A 22,973-nucleotide genomic window follows, 5' to 3' on the forward strand; every position below is an offset into this window, starting at 1 on the left:
ATTATCAGGAACGCATGTATGTGTGGAGGCAGGAAGTGGAAGATAAAAAGTGGAAGGGAACATGGGCCTTGATTATTTTGGATTTTGAACGTCAAACTGAGACATTTGTGCTAAGACATATGATCCTCTCATTTCTTTGTGCTCTGTGTAACCAAGGTCATTCAACTACATTAAAGTAAAACCTATGACTCTGACCCATTATTTTGATAACTTCTTATTTCTAATTTTAAAGCATCCAGAATATGTAATTTTGTCTAATACATGATGAATGGATGGATGGGTGGATGGATGGGGGGGTGAATGGATGGCTTGGTGGCTAGATGAATCAATGAGTAGGTGGGTAGATGGATGAATGGATGGATGCATACATGTGTAGATGGATAGATAGGTAAATGGGTTGGGTGAATCAATTGCTTCCTTTTTCATATAAATCTTCATTCCTCTTTCATGTAAGCCATCCATCCACCTTCTTTCTGAATATAGCTGTTAAGGCATGATGGAGACAAGCCACTCCCAGTGGGAACTTGAGTTATATAGCCACTTGGAAGAGGCTGCCCCCAAACTGCCTCAACTCATTGCCCGGTACTCAACTGAGGCTTCCCTGGGTTTTGAGATCTCTGAGTGTGCAGGCCAGCAAGAGTTCCTCTTGGTCTCATTCACTGCCTTATTGGAGACCATGAGCTGCTTCATGACAATCACGCTCCAGAGCTAAAGATGTGTAAGCACAGAGCCATTAGAAAAACTGGCCACTGCTCATGTGTGCAGTTTTAAAAAGCCAAGCCCATCCCCTCCTCCTGATAATTTACCCAACTCCGATTCTTCCAAGGAGAAAATTCTTTGGATGAAGTTGGATTCACTATGTTTTAGGATTTACCCCATGCCTTTTATAGAATAAAAAGGAAAAAGGATATAGGGAAGGAGTTAGAGCCTGGATTCTTCACTCAAGACGGGAAGGAGAACGTGGAAATCCATTGAGCTCAGAAAGAGGAATAGGGATAATGCACTCACGGCAAGCTTTACTCTGTCACTATTCTTGCCAGAACTTATCCTGACACCAGGAACCTTGCTTCACCTGATGGACCATCACTGGCTCCGGGCTGTCAGGTGGCAAACCAGACCCTCCCCCACTGCCAGCCTACCTGCATCATGGCGCTGCCTTGTCCATTCCACAGTGGATTGGAGTGACTTCAACAGTGACACCTTCCTGTGGGACACAGGACATGAGTTCAGACGCCCAGAGAGCTGGCTGTGGTGGACTTCCACTGCTGATCAGGTGCCCAGTTGGTTGGTATGTGCTTGAAGCCAAGAACAGAGGCGATTCAGAGGTCCCAGAGCTGAGTATTTATTTCCTATGTATAATTTGAAGAACTGTCCAAGGCAGTTGCTTTTGTGCTGTGTGTTCTGGGTTATTTTTCTTTGCATGAGGCTGGCGCCTGAACTGCCGCAGAATGTCCTATCCAGAGCATTTTGAGGAGAGTCATTTAGGAATGGGGAAAATGCCTTTCCTTTCTGATCTTGGTGAGCCTCCCACCTTTCAGGCCTCTTTTCCTAAGCTGCTCTGGTGAGTGGCTTCTGAGATGGCAGAACAGGACTCTCACAGCAACAGGAATCCAAAGGAAACAGCACGAGGCAGTGTCTTCCTTAAGCCAGTGGTGGGAGCCCCAGGCATGGCTTCTGAGGCGCCTGGCCTCCTGTTTTCTGCCACACCTGGAGGAACAGGACTTGTTCTGGATGCTGAGGGTCTGGAACAGGCTGGGGCTTCCAACAACTGCGAGGTGTCCTTTGTCAGTCCTCTGATAAGCAGCAGCAGCAGCAGCAGCAGCCCGGCATGGCCTGAACAACCACTGGCCACCCTGGCTCTGCCAAAGAGTAATGTGGCCTTCTTCACACTGACTTCATTCACCAATCAGCTAATGCCATGCTTTTCTTGGCATGAAGGCATCGCAGCTTTATTAACACAGTGATACCCAACTGAACAAGCATTCATCTCGCACATTACATCAAATTAACGTGTACAAAATTAATATTCCTGACCTTGCTAGTGGGAAGAACAATCAATCTAGAGGAGGTTGTCATCCTAACGCGGCCAGCCTTCTGGAGAAGTCCTGACCATTATAGCTTCAGCCACATGTCCTTCCCTGCAGAGCCACACCATGCCCTTCCCCAGCAGCCCCTCTGGTCTGGCTTCAGACCTTTGGATATTTTCCTGGGAGGCCCATGCTGAGCAGGACTGCTTGAAAGGTCACTAGAACTACCCCAGAAGACCATTCCCTCTTTGTCCCCTAGAGGTTGTGACCTCCATCATCTGAGACAGTTGGGGAGATATCTTTATGTGACTCCAGGTGCCCAGGTGGATGGATGGAGACCTGTGTTTTGGGCTGCACTGACCTGCTGGGTACCAGACATAAACTCGCCTTCTCTAGAACCTTGTTATTTTTTTCTTTCTGCTGCCTATTTAATAGCCAGGCAGAGGTGCAGCATGTAATGTGATCCCCCTGGTGTTACTGGGGGTGTGTTTAGTTAGGTCCGTCTCCACTTCTCAGCTACTGCTTCAGCCACCACCTCAGTACTGGCACACAAAGGGAGTCCCACCCTAGCACTGCTGCTTTGAGCCCTCTCTCTGTGAGCAGCCCGGAGGGTGTCACTCTGTTTTGGTTTTTCTCCTTCCCAGGGCCCCTGAAGAATTGCCCAGAGTTTGCAAGTGTGTTCAGTCAGTGCTGACCCAGCTCTGAGCACCATCTCATGACCCCCTCCCAGGGCTTCTGGCCAGGTCTGGAGCAGTGGGTGGCTGCCTGTGAGCATCCATACTATGGGACCTCAGGACATCTAGGGAGAACTCTAGGCCCCAAGTCAGGTTGCAACAGACACAGCAGAGGCACCGAATGGCCTTCCTGTAAAGGATCCCAGTGAGATGTGCAGCAGCATGCTTCTGCAGCCGCACCCTGTGTAAAAATGACCTGGAGGAGGGTGTAGCGGGCATTTATCAAGTCCTTCCTTCAGCAGACTTCTGTGTCCAATGGATCAGTCCCTCTGGATTTTTCCAGGTGTGTTTAGAGAAAGGTGAGATTTAGGTGAAATTTTCAGGGATCTTTGAACTCTTTCTCCCACACAGAGAGGAAGGTGACTCAGGGCACAAGCTAACCTGACATGGGGGCTGGGCTCAGCCAAAGAAAGTGGCCTGGCTGGAGGCTGGGGCCGCAGGGACACAGGCAGCCGCTGGGTCTGGGTGTCTGAGTTGGCCTCTCTAGCAAGCACCTGGCGCTGACCCCAGACCTGGGGAAACTCTTGGGTCAGCTTCAAGCAGTGGAGCCGTGGGTGGAGCCGGGCTTGGTCCAAGTCCTTGTCTGCTTCCTTCCTGGGAGTCCCAGGGACAGGGCTGGGGCCTGTGAGGTAGCACGTGTCAGGAACATCTCAAGGCCGCAAAAAAAAAGGAAGCACAGGTACAAATCCCAATGGGGAGGCTTCCCCCCAACAAGGCCTTCCCTGTGAGGCAGTGAGATCAGTGTGGAGCATCTGGGAGATGCCCACTCAAGGCCTTTCAAGGGGCAGTCCTCGGACTCTGCCTCCTGGATTCGGGGTAGTGGCCCGGCCCGGCCCCTGTGCTGTTGGTGCACCTCTATGGGCAGAGTCCCTCCAACTTGGAAGTTGTTCAGGAATACTGGGAGGTAGGTGTGGTCGGTATGCCACCCTCCCTCTTTCCAGTTCATGGGAGAAGAAACAGAAGCTCACATACCTGATGCCAGTCATCACAACCACGTGCCCAGTTAGGGACACAGCAGAAACGAAGAGCCAGGGCTTTACCTTCCATGACCTTGCAGAGTTTCACAGAAGAAAATGCAGTGCAGAAGTGGCAGGTCCTCTGCAGAGTTCGGCTGCTGCTCTCATGGATGACTCCGTGGCGGTGGGCCACTGTGGCTTCCCATCTGCTCCTGCTCTAATTTGGGGGAGATCTCCTGTGTTGTGGGCCCAGGTGCCAGGGGTGCAGGCAGGGCACCAGAAGTGGTCAAGACTCCACCTGAGGATCTTGACATTTGTTCTTGTTCAGATACACTCTACAACAGTGCAGGGGACTTGGGACCTTGGGTGTTGGCTTTGAATCTGGTCATGATATAGGAGGAATAGACCTGGCCAGGAGGGGAGATCAGGAGAAGGGTCTGCAGAGATTGCTGTGCATGAGCCCTGGAGAGCCCGGTCAGGATTTAATATGTCCAATTTGGGGCATGTCCCTGGCATCTTCTGGACAGTTCCATTTCTCCCTTGTGATCAGGCTTGGTTGAGGGCTTGACAGGAGCTCCTGGAGGTTTGCTGAGGCCAGCACGGGTTCCCCTGGCCCTGCAGGATTCCAGAATGTCCTCTTGGCTCAGGACAGCCCCAGATCATCTCTGAGGCAGAACAGGATTGTCTCCAAACTGCTTCCTGCTCACTCTGTCCCCCAGGCTTGGCTGAGTAGTTAACTTCCCCCTTGACCATCCCCTCAGCTGGTTAAATTATTCTTTAAAAAGAAGAAAGATCACAGTGGCATTTAACAATCTGAGTACGTGAGAGGTAGAGAAAAGGCCTGAAGTCTCCAGCCTTGGAAGTGACCCACAGGGGCTCTCCTGAGACCTCTCCCCTGGCCACTCTTGGTGGTCGCCCCCATGGCCGCATCTCCACCAGTTTCCGAGCCCCAGGCCCTCTCCAGTTACAGTCCTTTCCACTTAAATAATTTCTTTCATTCCTGTCTGTCAAATGTTTCCTTTCTCTCTCCGCCCACCTTCTGCCCTACCATTCCTAAAGGACCCTTCTCCCTTCTTCTTTCCTTTCCTTTTCTCTTTGTCCTCTCTCTGCTGCTGTCCCTCCGCCCTCTCCTGGTCCTTCTCAATCTTGTGGACAACTGAGGGGACACCTAAGCCCTCAAGCCCCCTTTAACTCCTGGTTTTCCCCCTTCCCTCCCTCTGGCCCCTGCCTCTCCTTCCACTGCAGCTAGCGCCCCCTTGTGGCAGGGAGCATGGTCACACTTTACTAGGAGAGCACCTTCCTGGGCCAACTTTACTAAGCAGACAGGGGAAGGTACAGCTGTGGGGAGCTGAGAAACCTTCCCAGGAGTTTTGAGCACTTGAAAATGGTGGGTTTTAACTTCAGAACCTCCCTATTAGTCCAGAAAATGCTAATACTCACAGGGCAATTCACTTTGAAGTTGCTTCTGGGTGCAGGGCACAGCCATACCTTCATTTCCTTTTGTCCCACCCCTAGTGCTCCCTTTCCTGCCACCGTGCCTGCCCACCTGTAGCCCCCATGGCCTGAGAGCACAGAGCCTAGCCGCCACCTCTTCACCTTTGGGAGAGTGTGATGGAGGTGAGCCCCACTTGAATGAATTCCATTATGCCCTGGCTTACTCTCTTTATATTTATATAAAACATTAATTTTTTTACCTAGTGGTTAAGTTTAGTTAATGATGATAATAAATATTAACGAGGGAGCTACTGCCTCCCGACCTTCTGATTGACATGGTGGGTTCTTCACACCTTAGACACGTCCATCATCCACAGATAGTGGTGAGCTATGGGCAGGGCTGAGGGCCCTCCTGGAGGGGAAGGTGTGGCCATCACTGGGGAGTCCTCAAAGGCTCTGCCCTTCAGCCCACTCAGCATCAGCACAGTGCCCATTCGCATGCTCCTGCTGTGTGGGCCCCTCACATTCAGACCCAGGACATGGGCCTTGGGGTAGAACAGGGTCCTGTGTAACTCATCAGAACACCACTTTCCATGTCTGCAGAGTGGAGATGATTTTCTCTACCTCTCAGGGCCATTCAGAAGATCAGATGCAACAGAGATGGAGAGAATCCATGCCCAGATGCACATATTAGGCCGGATCATTGTTCTTTCTCATCACTCGACCTTCCCGAGGTGTTGGCAACTTTGCAGGCAGCTCTTAGAGGTTTGAGCTTTTATTGCTCAGGAGCCTTTACCTAAAAGTCCCCTTTGGTTCTGCTCAGCCAAGTTCTTTGATTCATCCAGCAGTCTGAGAAGCCGTTCGTGCACTCAGCTCTTGAGATGGACTGCTGTCCTGCATGTGCTTCTCCTTGGCAGGGTGGGGGGGGGGGTGTGGAGATGGAGGTAGGGAAGCAGCTGCAGCAGTTTGGCTTCCAACTCAGAGAAAGACTTTATCATCAAAGGACGACTTTGGGGACAACTGAGACACAGGTCTCTCCGTCTGCCCCTCACTTGCAGTTCTCTGCCTGCTCCTCCGTGTTTCTTTGCAGCTTTAGAGTGGTTTGAATGAGAGCCCCCTCCCCTCACAACCCAGCTGCGTCCGCCACTGGAGGTTTCAGTCTTATTTGTGAAAGAGAAAAGGGGCATGGCATGACATGCATTCTTTTTTATTTTATGTATGTATTTATTTATTTTTGGTACTGGACATTGAACCCAGAGATGCTTAACCACTGAGCCACATCCCCAGTCCTTCTTTATTTTTTATTTTGAGACAGGGTCTCACTAAGTTGCTGTGGCTGGCCTCAAACTTGCAATCCTCCTGCCTCAGCCTCCCGAGTCACTAGGATTACAGACAAGTGCCACCATGTCTGACAAGAATGCATTCTTGAACATGGGGTTTTGGGTGTGGAGACAGCTCAGGGTGACTCCAAATGCAGGGAGACCACCAGCTCGGGTGCTTTCGGCCTTCTTCCTCAGCAGTGGGTTCTGCATCCTTCTATCTCAAGGGTCCTTCCTCGCAAAGTAGCACTTTTGAAAATGCCAGTCACTCTTGGAGAACAGGCCCAGGAAGGACTTTCATTATACCCCAGTACATTCTGTGTCCTGGGACTGGCTGGGGTCTGGGTCCGTCTGAGATGTCTAGGCAGCTACTTAGGAGGTTGAAGAAGTCATTCCTTCATTTTATGCATCTATGTCAAGTGGTCATTATGTTTGGAAGTGGTTTGGGTGTATCCCCCAAGGGTTCCTATGTTGGCGCTTGATCCTCGGTGTGAGATGTAAGAGACTTTGAACCTCTAAAAGGTGAAGCTAATGGGAGATCCTTAGGGTACTGCCCCTGGAAGGAATTGAGGTAGTTTTTGCAGGACCCTGAGTTTGTTCTAGGGAGTTGTTATAAGAGCAAGCCTGACCCCTGAATTGCTCTCTGGTTTCCTGTTCTGAGATGTGGTCTTTTACTCCCACGTGTGTGCTTCTGCCATCTGCCGTGGGGCCCTTGCCAGAGCCAGTGGCATGCTGTTTGGATTTTCAGCTTCCAAAACTGTGAGTTAAATAAACCTCTTTTCTTTATAAAGTTGGCCTGCCCCAGGTATTTTGTTAAGTAACAGCAAATGGACTAATCCAGCCAGACAATGTGTTCGTGGCAGATATCTGGGGGGTGGAGTGTGGGTTGTAGGGGGCTGATCTGACCACACAGAGCTGACAGTTTGTTAGAACATCTGGAACATCTGGCTATAGATCAGTGATTTCAGTTGGCATGTTTAATAGCATGAAGAGGAAGGGAGCTAATGGTCTTGGTACAGAAGCCGGAGTCAGAGAAGCCCTCTTCCCCAGAAGTGGCCTGTCACCTGTGGTCTGGGGGGGTGGGCACGTTGCCTCATTTTCTACTTCTCTGCTTCTGCCTCTGGGTTTCCAGCAGAGGAGACAGAATGGAGAGTAAGGAGAGAGAGTGTTCTTGGCACATTCTAGAAGCTGAGAGGAGCTGAGGAGGAAGCAGGTCTAAATGGTGGAGGACTTAGGGGCTGCTTTGAGGAATTTGGAGTTTCTTCCAAGATCAGTGGCAGGTCACTGAGGGTGTTCCGTGAGGGAGTGACAGGACCAGCCAGCTGCTCTATGACAATCCCTGTGGCTTCTGTTTGGGGACTCTAGATGGAAGAGGCTGGGGAGGAGTCAGGCAGTTGGTTGAGGAGGGTTTGAGAGAGCCTGGTGGCTGGTCCAGGCCTGGAGTGGGATGGAGAGGAGCAGATTCTGTCACAAAGGTGTTGACAACACCTCTCTGCGGGGAGTGACCTGCAAGTAACCTCTCTTCAAATGAGCCAGCCAGTGTTTGTTGCTTGCCTACTATGTGCAAGACAGAGGATCCAAGCTCCTTGTCCTTAGAGGATTCAGGCAGGAATACACAGAAAGTTAAATAGCAGCAGGGGACCGAGCTGACTGCAGGGCCACAGAGGAGCTTCCCAGGTGTACACAGGTCCTTGTCAGGTGCAGGTGATGGTGCCTGCCACTGGAGCACTGGAGACCGCCTGGTGGGTGGAGCCAGGTTCTCACCAGCCCCCCCCCACCCCGTGGTGATTTCTCCCTGTCCACACAGACAGGAGGTGCAGACACCCTGTCTCCTACCCTCATTACCTGATTCAGGGGATTAACTCAGAGTTCAGAAATCTCGCCTTTGTCCAGCTGGGTCTTTGCAAGTTAAGTAGGATTCAGAGAAGAAAAGAGCAAGGGGTGACCTGTGGCTGTGTTGGGGAGGAGCTGGTGTCTGGGGACAGTGAACCAGAAAGCTCGAGCTTGCTCTTCAGTTCCTCACCCTTTTCTCCACAAAGCCGTCCAGTGATGGCCGCGCAGAGGAGGGAGGACTCCATCACTCCAGGCCCAGTGCTGTTCAGATAGGGAAGTGGAGGCCCAGAGAAAGAGAAGGACGGGTGGCCCAGAGGATGGCGACCATCCTGGCCCCTGCGGGGACTCAGGAAGTAGTTGTGGTTCAAACGAGTGTTTTCCCGTCTCTCTGGGCCCTTTTGCACTTTTCTTGCAACTTTTTAAAGTTCAGTTATAAAGAGCATATTGGATATTCTCTGAGGAGTGAAGTTATTGCAACCCTCATGGAAGGATTGGTCCTTGGCCCTCTGTTTTCATAGGGGAGAACCCGTGGAATCTGTCTAACCCTGGGGTCTGAAGAGAACACAGCCTCTTTAACAGGTAGTGAGGTTCCCATCCTGGCCGTGTGCCCGCGCCCTTGTAAGGACCCTCAGAAACCATGACAGGGCCATGGCTGGGGTGCAGGGTGAGGCCAGGTCTCCCCAGGATCCAGGCCTTCTTGGCACTGGAGCCTTTTAATTTCCCTCAGAGTTGGATTTTATTCCCACCAGGGAGGTTGGCCTTACTTTTCTTTCAATATTAATTTCCTTCTCAGCCATCAGACTGATGACATTCTGATACTGCTGTGCAATTTTCAAAGCTTATAGGAGGATGTTGGGGGCCAGCCTGGGGCAGGAGCTGGTCACATCAATGGTGGCACACACAGAGGGGTGCACCACACAGCCTGTGGCCACGCAGAGCTGGGTTGATGCTTCACAGCAGGGGTAGGGGTCAGCTGGGATGAGCGGCCAGTCATGGGGACCCTCGCTGCTCCTGAGTGGGAGACGCCTCTCAGCTGGTAGCCTTGAGGCCGTGGTGGGCTCTTGGGTGTCCACTATTGACTTGACCTTCCTCTGGCTAGCTGCTGTCCTCCTGGAGTGGCTGCTGGGGATATTTCTCTTCCAGACTTAATTCTGCAGAAACTATAAAACAGGAGCCAAATGCCCAAGTTGTGGCACTTGAGCTTTATACTGTGACTCTGGGAATGTGTCCAGGATAGAAGGGCTTTGGTATCTATTCCTGTCTACACAGGGCTGGGTTTCCCTGGGTCTCCATGGCAAGGACACAGGCCATGTGGTTTCCTCCTTCTCTCCCAGACTGCTTATTCACAATAGAGCCCCTTCCTCAATAGGAGCATCACGCATAAGACCACCTGGTGCTTTTCTACAGATTGGGGGCTGCATCTAGCCGCGTCCGGCCCACCCTGTTACAGCTGTCCTCAGTGAGGATTCTAAGAGAAGGTACAAACCTGCCTGGATGCCCTGACCTGGGTCATGCTGTGTCCCCCAGTTAGGGTGACCAGCTAGGGTGACCATTTGCCCAGGACTGAGTGAATTTCCAGGATGCAGGACTTGCAGTGCTAAAACCAGGACAGGTCCAAGCCAATTAGGGCACTCGGTCTCTCTACCCTGGCTGCCCTCCCTCCAGGCCTGCCATCTGTTGGATTTCATGAGTCCAGATTTCTAGAAGGTGCTGCAAGTTGGGGAAGGCTATGGGGAAGATTGAGATGTCTTCTTTTATTTTTCTTTGCCTGTTCTGTTTCCAATACACATATTCACATTCTTCACCGTGGCCGGCAGATGAGCCTGCCTTGGCCTGCGCTCTATTTCCCTATGCATTTTGGCTCTGGCCCTAGGAAAAGAGCTTTAGCTGTTTTAAGTTGTCATCTCTAAGTGCTTGGCTTCAGACTTAATGTTCACCCCAGCACTTCACAGCTCAGCTGACCAGAGCAGGGAGCTTTCTTTTTTGATGATTTCTAAGGGACATCCCACAACCCAGGCCCAAGATTTGGTGCATTGTAGATTGTGTGTGAGCAAATGTGTCCCTATCTCCACAGCTGATGTGTGTATCCGGGACAGGATTCCAACCCAAGATCACATCACATCATTGTTAAGATGTTGCTGTTGTGTTTCAGCTTAGAAATCTTGGTGCCCAAAGAGGGGACGGAGGGACAAAAGCATCACAACTGAGCGGAAAGGAACAGTCAGGGGGAATATCTGTTTGACTGCTAGGGAATCAATTCATTGTGTGGGGGATTTTGTTTCATTTATTTATTTTTTCTGATGTAGAATGCACCTGGGGCAAATCTTTAAATTTCCCAGATTCTACCAACAAAGCTTCTCTTCCTTTTCTAAGAACTTTTATTATATTTTTAATCAGCCTTGAAGTTAGCGACGAAGTATTCCAAATACCCTGCACCCTTGCTCACTGGCCTTTTGAAGCAAACAGATACTTAGCAGTTGACAGGAAAAAGTCACTTTCTGCCCCTTCTCTTTTGCTTGAAATTGTTACACGGGGCTGTCCACACCTGGGAGCTTTCAAGACCACCAGGTGTGGGTAGTACACAGGACGAGGCAATCTTCCTTCAAGAGAAACCCAAGTCACTGAATGCAAGGAGAAAAAATAAAAATCTACTCCGTCCATCATTAACACAAACGTTGTCAGGGTCCTGCGTCTCTGGATGTGCATCTTCTAGAACCCACAGCTGCTGGGCCCTGCCCTCCACCTGCTTGGGAGTGCGTGCCGGATTTACATCCCTGGTTACATTGCCTCCAGAAAGACAGGATCCCTGTTGGATGCCCATGAAGCTTATGCTGAGTAAATATTGACAAAGTAGTCTAAAGAGCAAACACTTTGACATTTGTAAGGTCCACTGGAAGGTCTTGTATATATTTATACAGCAGGAATGAGCACCGCATACCAATTTTCCTGAACTTGTTCTGACATAATTCTGCATGGATAGTGTGTGTGTCCGGGTAGCTGAGGAGGGCTGAATATCCATGTGGGGAGCAGGCCCAGGGCTGGGTGTAGCAGATCCCTGTCATCCCTCCCAAACACAACCAACGAGCACCCATCCCAGAGAGGAAACTCACCCTGAGCTTTGAGGAGACCTGCTTTTCCAGAAGGAAGAAAAAAAAAAAAAGCCATAAAACCTTGTTTTTAATTTATTGCAATTGATGTACTTTCTTTTTACTTCGTAAAAATTTTATTGATGTTTTTGTACTTTATATTTATTAAAGATTGAGCCTCAAAAATGTAATGAGTAAAAAATGGTTGCTTAATTTAAATTGTGAATCTGTCTGTTAAGAAATGCATTAGGGGTAGGAGAAGCATAAGACATATTAATTGACAGACAGGAACTGCTGTCTCTGAGGTTGATACAAGTAATTTATTACTTTAGAAATGAATGCCACCTCCAGAATGTGCTTCATTAATTTCAAATTTAGTTTTAATTTCAAGCTGTTGCCCCTTGAGAAGAATAAGGTGGCAAATTATGTTTGAAGAGCAGATTTTTTTTTTTTTGCTCCGAAGAAACACCACATTTTAACTATTTAGTTTTACAAATAATTGTGCCCATCTAGTTTTTGCTGCTTTCTCCTGAGAACCAAGAACATAGTCTAGGTCTGATCAACACGTGCTAATGCTTTTTTCCCTCTCTCTCTCCTTCTTCTTCCCTTTCTTCTTTCAATCCTGCCTGTCCCTCGCTCCCACCTGTTATCCTGGCAGCCTACGTTTCCGATGAGTTAAAGGCAGCTGCCCTGGTAGACGAAGAGATAGACCCCGAAGAGCACACGGCAGATGGAGAACCCTCGGCCAAGTACCTGTGCCCCGAGAAGGAGCTCCCCAAGACCTGCCCCAGCTACCAGAACTCCCCGGCGGCTGAGTTTTCCAGTCACGAAATGGACAGCGAGTCACACATCAGCGAGACCAGTGACCGCATGGCTGACTTTGAAAGTGGCTCCATCAAGAATGAAGAGGAGACCAAGGAAGTCACGGTCCCCCTGGAGGACACGACCGTGTCGGATAGCCTGGAGCAGATGAAGGCCGTGTACAACAACTTCCTCTCCAACTCCTACTGGTCCAACCTCAACCTCAACCTGCACCAGCCCTCCTCGGAGAAGAACAACGGCAGCGGCAGCAGCAGCAGCAGCAGCAGTAGCAGCAGCAGCTGCGGCAGCGGGAGCTTCGACTGGCACCAGAGCGCCATGGCCAAGACCCTGCAGCAGGTGTCCCAGAGCCGCATGCTGCCGGAGCCCAGCCTCTTCAGCACGGTGCAGCTGTACCGGCAGAGCAGCAAGCTCTATGGCTCCATCTTCACGGGGGCCAGCAAGTTCCGCTGCAAAGACTGCAGCGCGGCCTACGACACCCTGGTGGAGCTGACGGTGCACATGAACGAGACGGGGCACTACCGCGACGACAACCACGAGACCGACAACAACAACCCCAAGCGCTGGTCCAAGCCCCGCAAACGCTCCTTGCTGGAGATGGAAGGGAAGGAGGACGCCCAGAAGGTGTTGAAGTGCATGTACTGTGGCCACTCCTTTGAGTCCCTCCAGGACCTGAGTGTCCATATGATCAAAACAAAACACTACCAAAAAGTGCCTCTGAAGGAACCCGTCACTCCCGTGGCAGCCAAAATCATTCCGGCTGCCCGCAAGAAAGCTTCGCTGGAGCTGGAGCTCCCCAGCTCCCCGGATTCCACAGGTGGAACCCCTAAAGCTACCATGTCGGACACCAATGATGCGCTTCAGAAGAACTCCAACCCTTACATCACGCCAAATAACCGGTACGGCCACCAGAACGGGGCCAGCTACGCGTGGCACTTCGAGGCCCGCAAGTCCCAGATCCTGAAGTGCATGGAGTGTGGCAGCTCCCATGACACGCTGCAGGAGCTCACGGCCCACATGATGGTTACCGGCCACTTCATCAAGGTCACTAACTCGGCCATGAAGAAGGGGAAGCCCATCATGGAGACGCCCGTCACGCCCACCATCACGACCCTGCTGGATGAGAAGGTACAGTCTGTGCCCCTGGCGGCCACCACTTTCACGTCCCCCTCCAACACACCTGCGAGCGTCTCCCCAAAATTGAACGTGGAGGTCAAGAAGGAAATGGACAAGGACAAGACGGTCACTGATGAGAAACCCAAGGAGAAGGAGAAGCCCAGCGAGGAGGAGGAAAAGTATGACATCTCCTCCAAGTACCATTATTTGACTGAAAATGACTTAGAAGAGAGCCCCAAAGGGGGACTAGATATCCTCAAATCCCTGGAAAACACGGTGACATCCGCAATCAACAAGGCCCAGAATGGCACTCCCAGCTGGGGGGGCTACCCCAGCATCCACGCCGCCTACCAGCTCCCCAACATGATGAAGTTGTCTCTGGGCTCATCGGGGAAGAGCACCCCCCTGAAGCCCATGTTCGGCAACAGCGAGATGGTGTCTCCCACCAAAACCCAGACCCTGGTCTCTCCGCCCTGCAGCCAGACCTCCCCGATGCCCAAGACCAACTTCCATGCCATGGAAGAGCTGGTGAAGAAAGTCACCGAGAAAGTTGCCAAAGTGGAGGAGAAGATGAAGGAGCCCGAGGGCAAGCTCTCTCCGCCCAAGCGGGCCACCCCATCCCCGTGCAGCAGTGAGCTCAGCGAGCCCATCAAGATGGAGGCTTCCAGTGATGGGGGCTTCAAAAGCCAGGAGAACAGCCCCAGTCCCCCGCGGGATGGGTGCAAGGAGGGCAGCCCCACGGCGGAGCCGGTGGAGAACGGCAAGGAGCTGGTGAAGCCCCTGAGCAGCAGCCTGAGCGGCAGCACAGCCATCATCACTGACCACCCACCCGAGCAACCCTTTGTCAACCCCCTGAGCGCCTTGCAGTCGGTCATGAACATCCACCTGGGCAAGGCTGCCAAGCCCTCTCTGCCTGCGCTGGACCCCATGAGCATGCTTTTCAAGATGAGCAACAGCCTGGCCGAGAAGGCGGCCGTGGCCACCCCACCGCCCCTACAGGCCAAGAAGGCAGACCACCTGGACCGCTATTTCTACCACGTCAACAACGACCAGCCCATAGACTTGACAAAAGGGAAGAGTGACAAAGGCTGCTCTTTGGGTTCAGTGCTTTTGTCCCCCACGTCCACATCCCCGGCAACCTCCTCATCCACGGTGACAACGGCAAAGACATCTGCCGTCGTATCATTCATGTCAAACTCGCCGCTACGCGAGAATGCCTTGTCAGATATATCCGATATGCTGAAGAACTTGACAGAGAGCCACACGTCAAAATCCTCCACTCCTTCCAGCATCTCCGAGAAGTCTGACATTGATGGGGCCACTCTGGAGGAGGCCGAGGAGTCGACGCCTGCGCAGAAGAGGAAGGGCCGCCAGTCAAACTGGAACCCCCAGCACCTGCTGATCCTCCAGGCCCAGTTTGCCGCCAGCCTCCGGCAGACCTCCGAAGGGAAGTACATCATGTCAGACCTGAGCCCCCAGGAGCGCATGCATATCTCGAGATTCACGGGGCTCTCCATGACCACCATCAGCCACTGGCTGGCCAATGTGAAATACCAGCTTCGGAGGACAGGTGGAACAAAGTTCCTCAAAAACTTGGACACTGGCCACCCCGTGTTCTTTTGTAATGACTGTGCGTCACAAATCAGGACTCCTTCCACATACATCAGCCACCTAGAGTCACATCTGGGCTTCCGGCTACGGGACTTATCCAAACTGTCCACTGAACAGATTAACAATCAAATAGCACAAACCAAGTCGCCATCAGAAAAATTGGTGACGTCCTCCCCGGAGGAGGACCTGGGGACCTCCTATCAGTGCAAACTTTGCAATCGGACCTTTGCGAGCAAGCATGCCGTTAAGCTTCACCTTAGCAAAACACACGGGAAATCGCCAGAAGACCACCTTCTGTATGTTTCTGAGTTGGAGAAGCAGTAGCGTTTGCTTCTGATGGAAATGACTGCAGTTTGCTTTGAGGGAAACTGTTGAAGGCACCTTAAGGCCCCTCTGTCTTGTTCTTGGCACATGTTCTTATGTTAACTGCAGAGAATCACTCTGGGCTGGACTGTTTTGTATAACTGTACAGTGTTTAATAGAGGTGCATAATCAGCTGTTGTTACTGGTAAAATATGAAGGTTAAAACGCAGTGGTAAGTGTTTGGAACTTTGTGTAAATGGGATTTAGTTGTGAGCATCCCCCCGATGCTTCAAGCTGCATGCATTAACAGACAGTTTAATTAAGCATTTATAACGAAATCAGGCACACTTTTTCCGTGAGACTCGAGTGTGCTGGTATTTCTCACCCTTTCATCTTTAGCCCTCTGAGTACTTTGAAGCACTTTTGCATTAATTTGATTAAAAAATAAAATAAAATAATAATAATGTATGAAGCTCTGTTTTTTAAACTCCTTACCAGCTTAGTTATAATTAATAATATGAACCTCCATTTATGCAGGTCTGCAGGGGTATAACACGCCTTGAAATTTAAAAGAATATTATTTTCACATTGAAACATAGATGTATATATTGTATAGATTTCAGACTCTTATGAAAAATGTGATTGTGGGTAAATGACCTTTTTTCTTGCATTTATAGCAACAGTGTTTTATGTACCTGCTATGCTCTGGGCATAAGCCGTGCCTATGTATAGTGTATATTTCTTTTTCCTTTTTCTTTTTTAAGGTCTATGGGTTTTGTTTTTTTACATGCAAACATTGTAAATTATACAGAAGATACCACAGATAGCATTTATAAAGTATACAGAAACATTATCTGAAAGCAAAGTATGATTGTTTGTTTTGCTACCCAGTACATCTATATTGATAGAGGTTCATGTTTAAATTATACATATTTATTAGCATCATATTATCATTTGTTTTGAGCAGTCTGAATAAACGAGGCCAGGAAATCCATCCCTGGCAGGCATCATACTATTTTGCACATGATTTTTAAAGGTATTTATTAGAAAGCAAAGAACGCTCAAAATAAACTCAGTGCTCAAAGGGTTAAGTCTATTTGAAAAGGAAAAAAAAAGAACAAAAAAAAAAAAAAAGAACTTGTACTGTATTTCCTAAACATTGATAAAGCCTTTAAAATGTTTGTACTGTAATACTTTGCTTAAGTCATGAGGCATTCTGTGATACAACCTCTTTCACTTATTTATAAGCCCTCTTGGTTGCTATTTCATATTGTAGGATACCTTTTTATTTCAATTGGTAACTTTCTGTTTTGTTCTTCCTAATTATTCTCCCAAGATCCCACACTGCAGCTTTATCTTTAGGCTTATGAAAGGTAACCCGTGGTTACCGGCTCTCCAAGTGATTCTGTTCTTCTCCATTTTTGGCAGTTAATTTGCAGAAGTAACTGACAGCTGACACCATATGAGAACCTATGTATAAAATATTGGCATGTAAACAGCACAGACACCGGAACACACTCTGTGCCCTGTTTTGTTGTTGACAATGAAACACCATTATGTGACTCTTCATATAACCCTTTTTTCTACGGCAGCATTAAAATTGTCTTTTTGCTATAATTTTGTGTTGCGTTCACAATTATGTCTGAAATGTGCTACGACTAACGAGCACATTAAAATTAAATTGTATGCGATCTGTTTATGACTGAGTTGGTTGCTGTGTCTGCCAGGTGCTGGCAGTCGGAGGCTGCACGTAAATCAAGGGAGTTTTAGTGAACTTTGGTGTTTGGAGAGCAGGGAGCACTCGGTGGTGGCTTGGATAGAAATTTTCCCCAAGAATAAAAATCTGAAAGAAGGGAGACATGCAGGTGAGGTCAGAGTCCCTGTGGGAAAGTGATGGTATACAGCATTGAGTGTCAGAGTTTCCAGTCACCCCAGACCAACCCTCGTGGTCTGTCTCCCTTCTAGATGCAGGGAAGTCGGGGGGCCCCCGAGCTGTGGAAGAAGCTGAAGGAGAAGGATCTTTGGAAGATTCTGTGCAGGGTGGTTCCTTCGTGTTAATTTAGGGTTTTCTAACAGCAAAAAGCAGAGCAGAGCTGGGCATTCGGATTTTGGGGTCCCTGGCTCGCTCTCCTGTGCTAAAGCATGCAGAGATAACAAGGCGGGGGGAGGGCACGGGAGGAGACTGAACCCATCTAAGGGAGGAGGGGGTGGGAAGCATTTATATGATAATCACAAGCTTTTATTGGCCCTGGCAAATCATGCCAACAAAACGCTGGGAACATCATGTAAAATTGTAAAATACCTTTATTACTATATTCAAACTACTCCTGCAGTTACGCAGCATCGTAGCTCCTAACCTAGAATTATACAAATGAGAGATGTGTTACATCCATGTAATACATAAAACACCTCAACTTTAAGGAAAAAAAATACTCTTTTATTAAAAATTTAAATGAAGCCCTTTCAGAGATGTTCGGCAACACGCCCACGGCTTTTCGACGGGTCCCCACCCCTTTTTGTCAAGATGAGTCCAAATGTTCTGTCTACTCTGCTTTCTCTCGGCAATCCGTCCCTCTTCTGGTTTTTAGAGAGAACCTCCCTGGAGTTTAAAATGAGCTTTTGGCAAATCGCGCTGCACCAACTCTGCTCTCGCCCGTGATGCCCCGCACACGTGGGCTCTGCTGAAAGGTGGGTGGAAAGAGTTTTTTCCCTTGGGTCCAGGGTCTGCCCCATTCCCCAATCTAACATGTACCGCCCCTGCCCCTGAGCAGTTCTTGGCCCTGCTGGCCCTTACCTGGGAGAAGCTGAGGGGACACTTACGTTTCCTTGGAGGAGTTGGGGGACCAGTTCCCCCACCGGAACCTGGCTCAGGGGACAGAGAAACCCTCCCTCCTGTGCCTTCCCCGTCTTCACATCCTGGAGCCCAGATTTCCACTCTTGAATTTTTCACAGGTTAAATATAGCATCGGTTTATTAGAATCCAAAGTCCTGCATCTAACAGATTAAACTGACAACACTTCCATCACCACCGGGGCCCATGTGGCTTGAAGGGAGATGGGATTTGTACAAGTGATGGCGGAACCCCCCTCTGTACAGTTTGGGAGAAGGACCCAACACTCTGCCCAAGTCTGTCCTCCTTACCCCACTCACAGGAGTCTCTGCAGGGCTTTTCCGTTTGGGGGGAGAAGTGAGGATTGACAGCCAAGGTAGGTGGCCGGTTCTACTGCTCCTTGGCATCTCGGGCCCCTAGCCAGGAAAGGACTGCTCCTATTAATGGGGACCAGGAATGGATTTTACTTCCTAGAAGACGTAGTTAACTGGGCAGTTGAGGATGCCAGGCTTGAATGAAGCTCCCTCTGGAACAAGGACAGTCACCTTAGCATGAAGCAGGCGGGGTGGGGCTTGTTGGGAGTATCGCCACACTTGGAAAAGCTGGGCCATTTTCTCCCAAAGCCACCAGACCCTTGCAGCCCAGCATGGCCCTGATTTCCCTGAGATCAAAGAGGAAAATCTAAAGTCAAATTCCAAGTCTGTTGTCATTGGGTTTGTTTCTGTGGCTGGTGTTTAAAGAGAAGGTGAGTGGAAGGAGGACCCTGTTGTCCGAGTCCAGTCTTCGAGTGGGTGGGCCTGGCGCGGGAGGGGAATGTTGCCAAGGGAGGGGGTTTAATAACAGGTGTGTAGGTGACCCTGACCTCACCCCGCCCAAGCCCAGTCTTGTTGCAGCCCTACGTATATCTTCCAGCCATCACATTTACGCAGTATCTTAAAATAACATTTGTGATAAATGTGCAATTTAACTAATTTATGGTGCTATGATGTGCTCAGGGCTACATGCAAGATGAAAATCTTAAATGGAGCTTGAACAGCTCACTTCACAACAAGAAATCAATATGCCACATCTTAGCTATTCGCTGCAGTCAACATTTAGCAAAAATATCAGGGATGTATCTTTAAGTTTTAGGCAGCAAGAATTCTATAATTAACCAAAATCTTACATGTAAGTTGGGGTTGGTTATGATGAAGATCCAATCTCCCTGATACCTTTGTTCTGTTCTCATTCTGCAAAAGGAAAAAATACATATATATATATATATATATATATATATATATATATATAGAGAGAGAGAGAGAGAGAGAGAGAGAGAGAGAGAGAGAGAGAGAGAGAGAGAGAGACAACCAGGCAAACAGCACTTCTGTTCGGGTTGCCCTGCGCTCAGAAGGAGGTGGTGTATCCTGGGAGGCCTGCCCAGGCCTCTGTCCCTGGAAGGATTTTTTTTCCCCAGGTTTACACTCCTATAGCTAGGTGGACTTCACCCATCCCTAACCCCTGACTACAGTTCCACAACATGGTGACAGAATACATACAGGGTATAAAAAGCTCCATCTTGAGAGCAGAATTCTGAAGATAGAAGCTGAGAGGTGGTTAGACGGACAGGAGTGAAAGTAACACCTCCAGAAATTTCCAAGTCATCTAGTACAAAATAAAATAAAAAAATAAATAAATAAAATGATTTTGCCTTTTCAAATTCATCTGCGCAGTTCTTCTGAAATTGGAAAATTGAGATGGCATTTTATTCTGTTGACTATTTAGCACAAAAAAATAATACACTTTGTATTATAGGAAGCAATCATAAGAATGAAAGCAGCAAACCCCAACACCACTCTTTAATAATAAATACTTTAACTTTAAAATAATAGCTATTGTCCTTTTAGCTAATGGAGAAATTACCATTTTTACTCCGCCAGATAGTTATTCTTTTGGTAATAGAAACGCTAACCTTCTTTCTCTCTGGGGATTTATTAGTAAGCACGTGTAATCTTTGGCAAAGGAAACCTGAAAATACATTTCCCTCGGGGCCCCATGCCAGTCGATGCCTTTCAGCCTTCAGCTGACCTCAGAAAACACGGAAAAGGTACTCGGGCTCGGGCTTCCAGGCGGTTCCAGGGTGTGTTGGCCTTTGCAAAATAGGCTATAGTTAGCTCCAGAAACAATCTCATTCATTTGGGTTAGGCTTTAGCTCTGTCTCTTAGCAGGAAGCTACTGAGGAAAAAAAAAAGCCCTTCTCTGACAGAACCCCACCTTCCCACGTGCTGTGTGGCAGTCCTGTGGCAGCCGAGGGCTGGATTTCCAGTGTCAGTGCCGAGCAGCGATCAAACACGGGTTTCTGTTTCCAGGGAGGTTGCTTATTTTTTCTTGCACTCCATCGAGTTTCCACAAGCCAGAGGGAGATGTTGTATGACTCACAGATGCCATTTTTCTATCCCCAAGGATTTGACGTGAATCACCCCCCCACACACACCCCATGAGGATTTTAAGGCATCTGAACTCTGGAATGGGAGGCTTTGAGGGGTTCCTCCGAAGAAGTCGTCTATCCCCAAATGCCTTAGGATTTGAGAACACATTTCCTGCCCTGCCAAGACAATAGATGTGCCAAATTGTTGGTTTGCGGCCTGAGGGTCCATGATGGCTGGGGCCATCCCAGACAGCCTAACGGTGATTCAGGCCAGTTACAAGCCTGGACATCAGGGGTGGCTCAGATCAAAGTTGGCTGCTTCCAAAGGCTCCGCATTTGGTGTCAGGCCCCGCCTCTGGTCCAAGAAGCCAGGTGTTTTCAAAATTAAATTCTAATGATAGAAGATCAGAGGAACTGCTTGTCGACCACCTTTGTAGAATGTCATGAACTAATATATCCTTAATAAATCATTCCTGATGATAATGATGATAAGCAAGGTGACCCCTTTCTGGAGATTAACATCCACAATTAGCTAACTCAGGAATTAGGATCCACGGTGTTATTTACCATCTGAACTGTGCTGTCCAGGATAGCAGACACCGGCCACGTGTGGCCATTCAAATGTAAATGAAATACAATTAAATAAAATTAAAAGGTTACTTCTTCAGTTGTGCATGGGTCCAGTGCTAAGCAGTCACGTGTAGCTAGCAGCTCCTCCTTTGGTCAGTGCAGATAGAGGACATCGGATCCTGGTAAGTTTGATTAGATGGTACTGTCTATACCTTTATTTACAAAGCCATTTCCCAAGTAAGAGCTCATGATGGAAGGGTGTTTCCAGTCCATGGGTATTTCCGGGAATCGTTTTTTGTTTTTTTTTTTTTTTTTTTTTTTTGCCAATACGGGCACAGGCAATATTCTCACATGCTAATATCTCTGATCAAAGCCAAGGACACACATAATTAACCTTGAGCATAAAATTATAAACAGAAGTGCAGGCATCAGGGTATGAGGTTGCTGATCATTCTCCCTGCTGTGGATATTATCTAGGCCCGCAAACTCCAAAGCCCAAAGATCCGATGGATGTGGCCGTGACCTTGCTCTGCCCTTAGCTGATAATGAATCAGGCAGTCCCTGGGCTGCTTTCTTTGCCCAAGGACTTGGAGATTTGGCTCTGTGGCTGGTGAGGCTCTCAGCCCCCACACGTGGTCCTGTGAGTCCCCCACAGGGCATCCCTGAAGACCCCCATCGGCCTTCATCCTCACCTCTCTAGCCCCAGGCAGCTGTGGGATGGCCAAACTGTCCTCTTTTTAAAAAAAAAAAAAAATTAAAATATATAAATGGGACTTTTTGAATTTGGGGGGGTTGTGTTTTAAAAATTATTGCATTTCAACATTTCACTACCATTTTTTTCCCCCACAGCAGGATTCCAGGGACACATTTATGACCATCGTAATTGTGAGTTAGAGATCTCCCAGGCCAAGTGAAATGAAATTACGAGAAACTGAAATCTGTTTTAATTGGAGCATTTATAGGAAAAAAAGAAAGAAAGTCAGAGTGGCTGCCTTTTCCTTTATGGGATTCCTGGATTCATATCCATACCTGTGTCCAGCAGCTGGGGCTGGGTAAACTTGGGTCAAGAGAGAACTGGGAGGATGGGAGAGGAAATAAGATAGGTGTGTCAGGAAGGAGTCATTTTCTTAGCTCAAAAAAAAAAAAAAAAGAAAGAAAGAAAAAATAGAGGTACAGTCGCCGGAGTTCCGCCTCAGTGACCATGAAACCGAGTCGGCAAAAGCTGAAGGACCCGGCTCCTGAAAGCCTCATCAGGGCTTGTCATCGCTCTAATGAATATCATTTAAATTGCTTTGTATATTGGTGGAGTTTGGATGTCGATTTAATTTGTGCATGTGTTTGAGTTCTTCTGCTTGGCTAGGCTAACTGAGAAGCAGCCGCCTAATGAAAACTGAGTTGGTGACAGTATGATGCGCTCCAACCCAGTCAAATGGGTTTGAAGGGCTGCTGTGACAGCGCTCAGAAAGAAGTAGATGTGGCTGGGGAAAGAAAGGATCCCTTCCCGCAGTGCCTGGACTCACCCGGGCGGCGTGTACCGCTCGGCATGGCTGAGGTTGCCAGAGATGGCGCACCCGAGGTCTTCTCCAGCTCAGCCAGTGCTCTGCCTGATGACTGCGTCTGTGGAACTGGGGTCTCGGAGGCAGTGCTCCCCGTGGTGTGGTTAAATGGCACCTGGACGGAAGTGCTGAGGGTGGGAGCCAGCAGGAAGGGTGAGACCCGGAGCCCCCTCTCCAGCAGTGAATGTGGCCCAAGTTCCCGGACAATACAACAAGAGGTGCTCATGGTTTGGACATCCAAGAAAGCGAAGGCCTTCCCCCACATCATCTTAACCCAGAGAGTCTTGTCATAGTATCCTGAGGCAGTAGCACAGTCAGCTCTCTCAGGACATGACTCCCTCAGGTTGTCCTGGTGTCTCGCAGCCCTCCTGGGCG

General features: G+C 49.0%; 1 protein-coding gene across 2 annotated transcripts in view; it reads left to right on the top strand.

Annotated features, from left to right (window-relative positions):
• The window catches only part of Tshz3 (teashirt zinc finger homeobox 3), a 69,637-nt gene extending 52,821 nt beyond the window's left edge, over positions 1–16,816 (top strand). For both annotated transcript variants that reach the window (XM_026391291.2, XM_026391293.2), the window contains one exon: positions 12,048–16,816. In XM_026391291.2, coding sequence (XP_026247076.1) covers positions 12,048–15,259 — 3,212 coding nt within the window. In that variant the 3' untranslated portion in view covers positions 15,260–16,816. The remainder of the gene's footprint in view (positions 1–12,047) is intronic.
• The last annotated feature ends 6,157 nt before the right edge of the window (positions 16,817–22,973 follow it).

The sequence above is a fragment of the Urocitellus parryii genome, chromosome 15, assembly GCF_045843805.1.
Source record: "Urocitellus parryii isolate mUroPar1 chromosome 15, mUroPar1.hap1, whole genome shotgun sequence".
Taxonomy (NCBI): domain Eukaryota; kingdom Metazoa; phylum Chordata; class Mammalia; order Rodentia; family Sciuridae; genus Urocitellus; species Urocitellus parryii.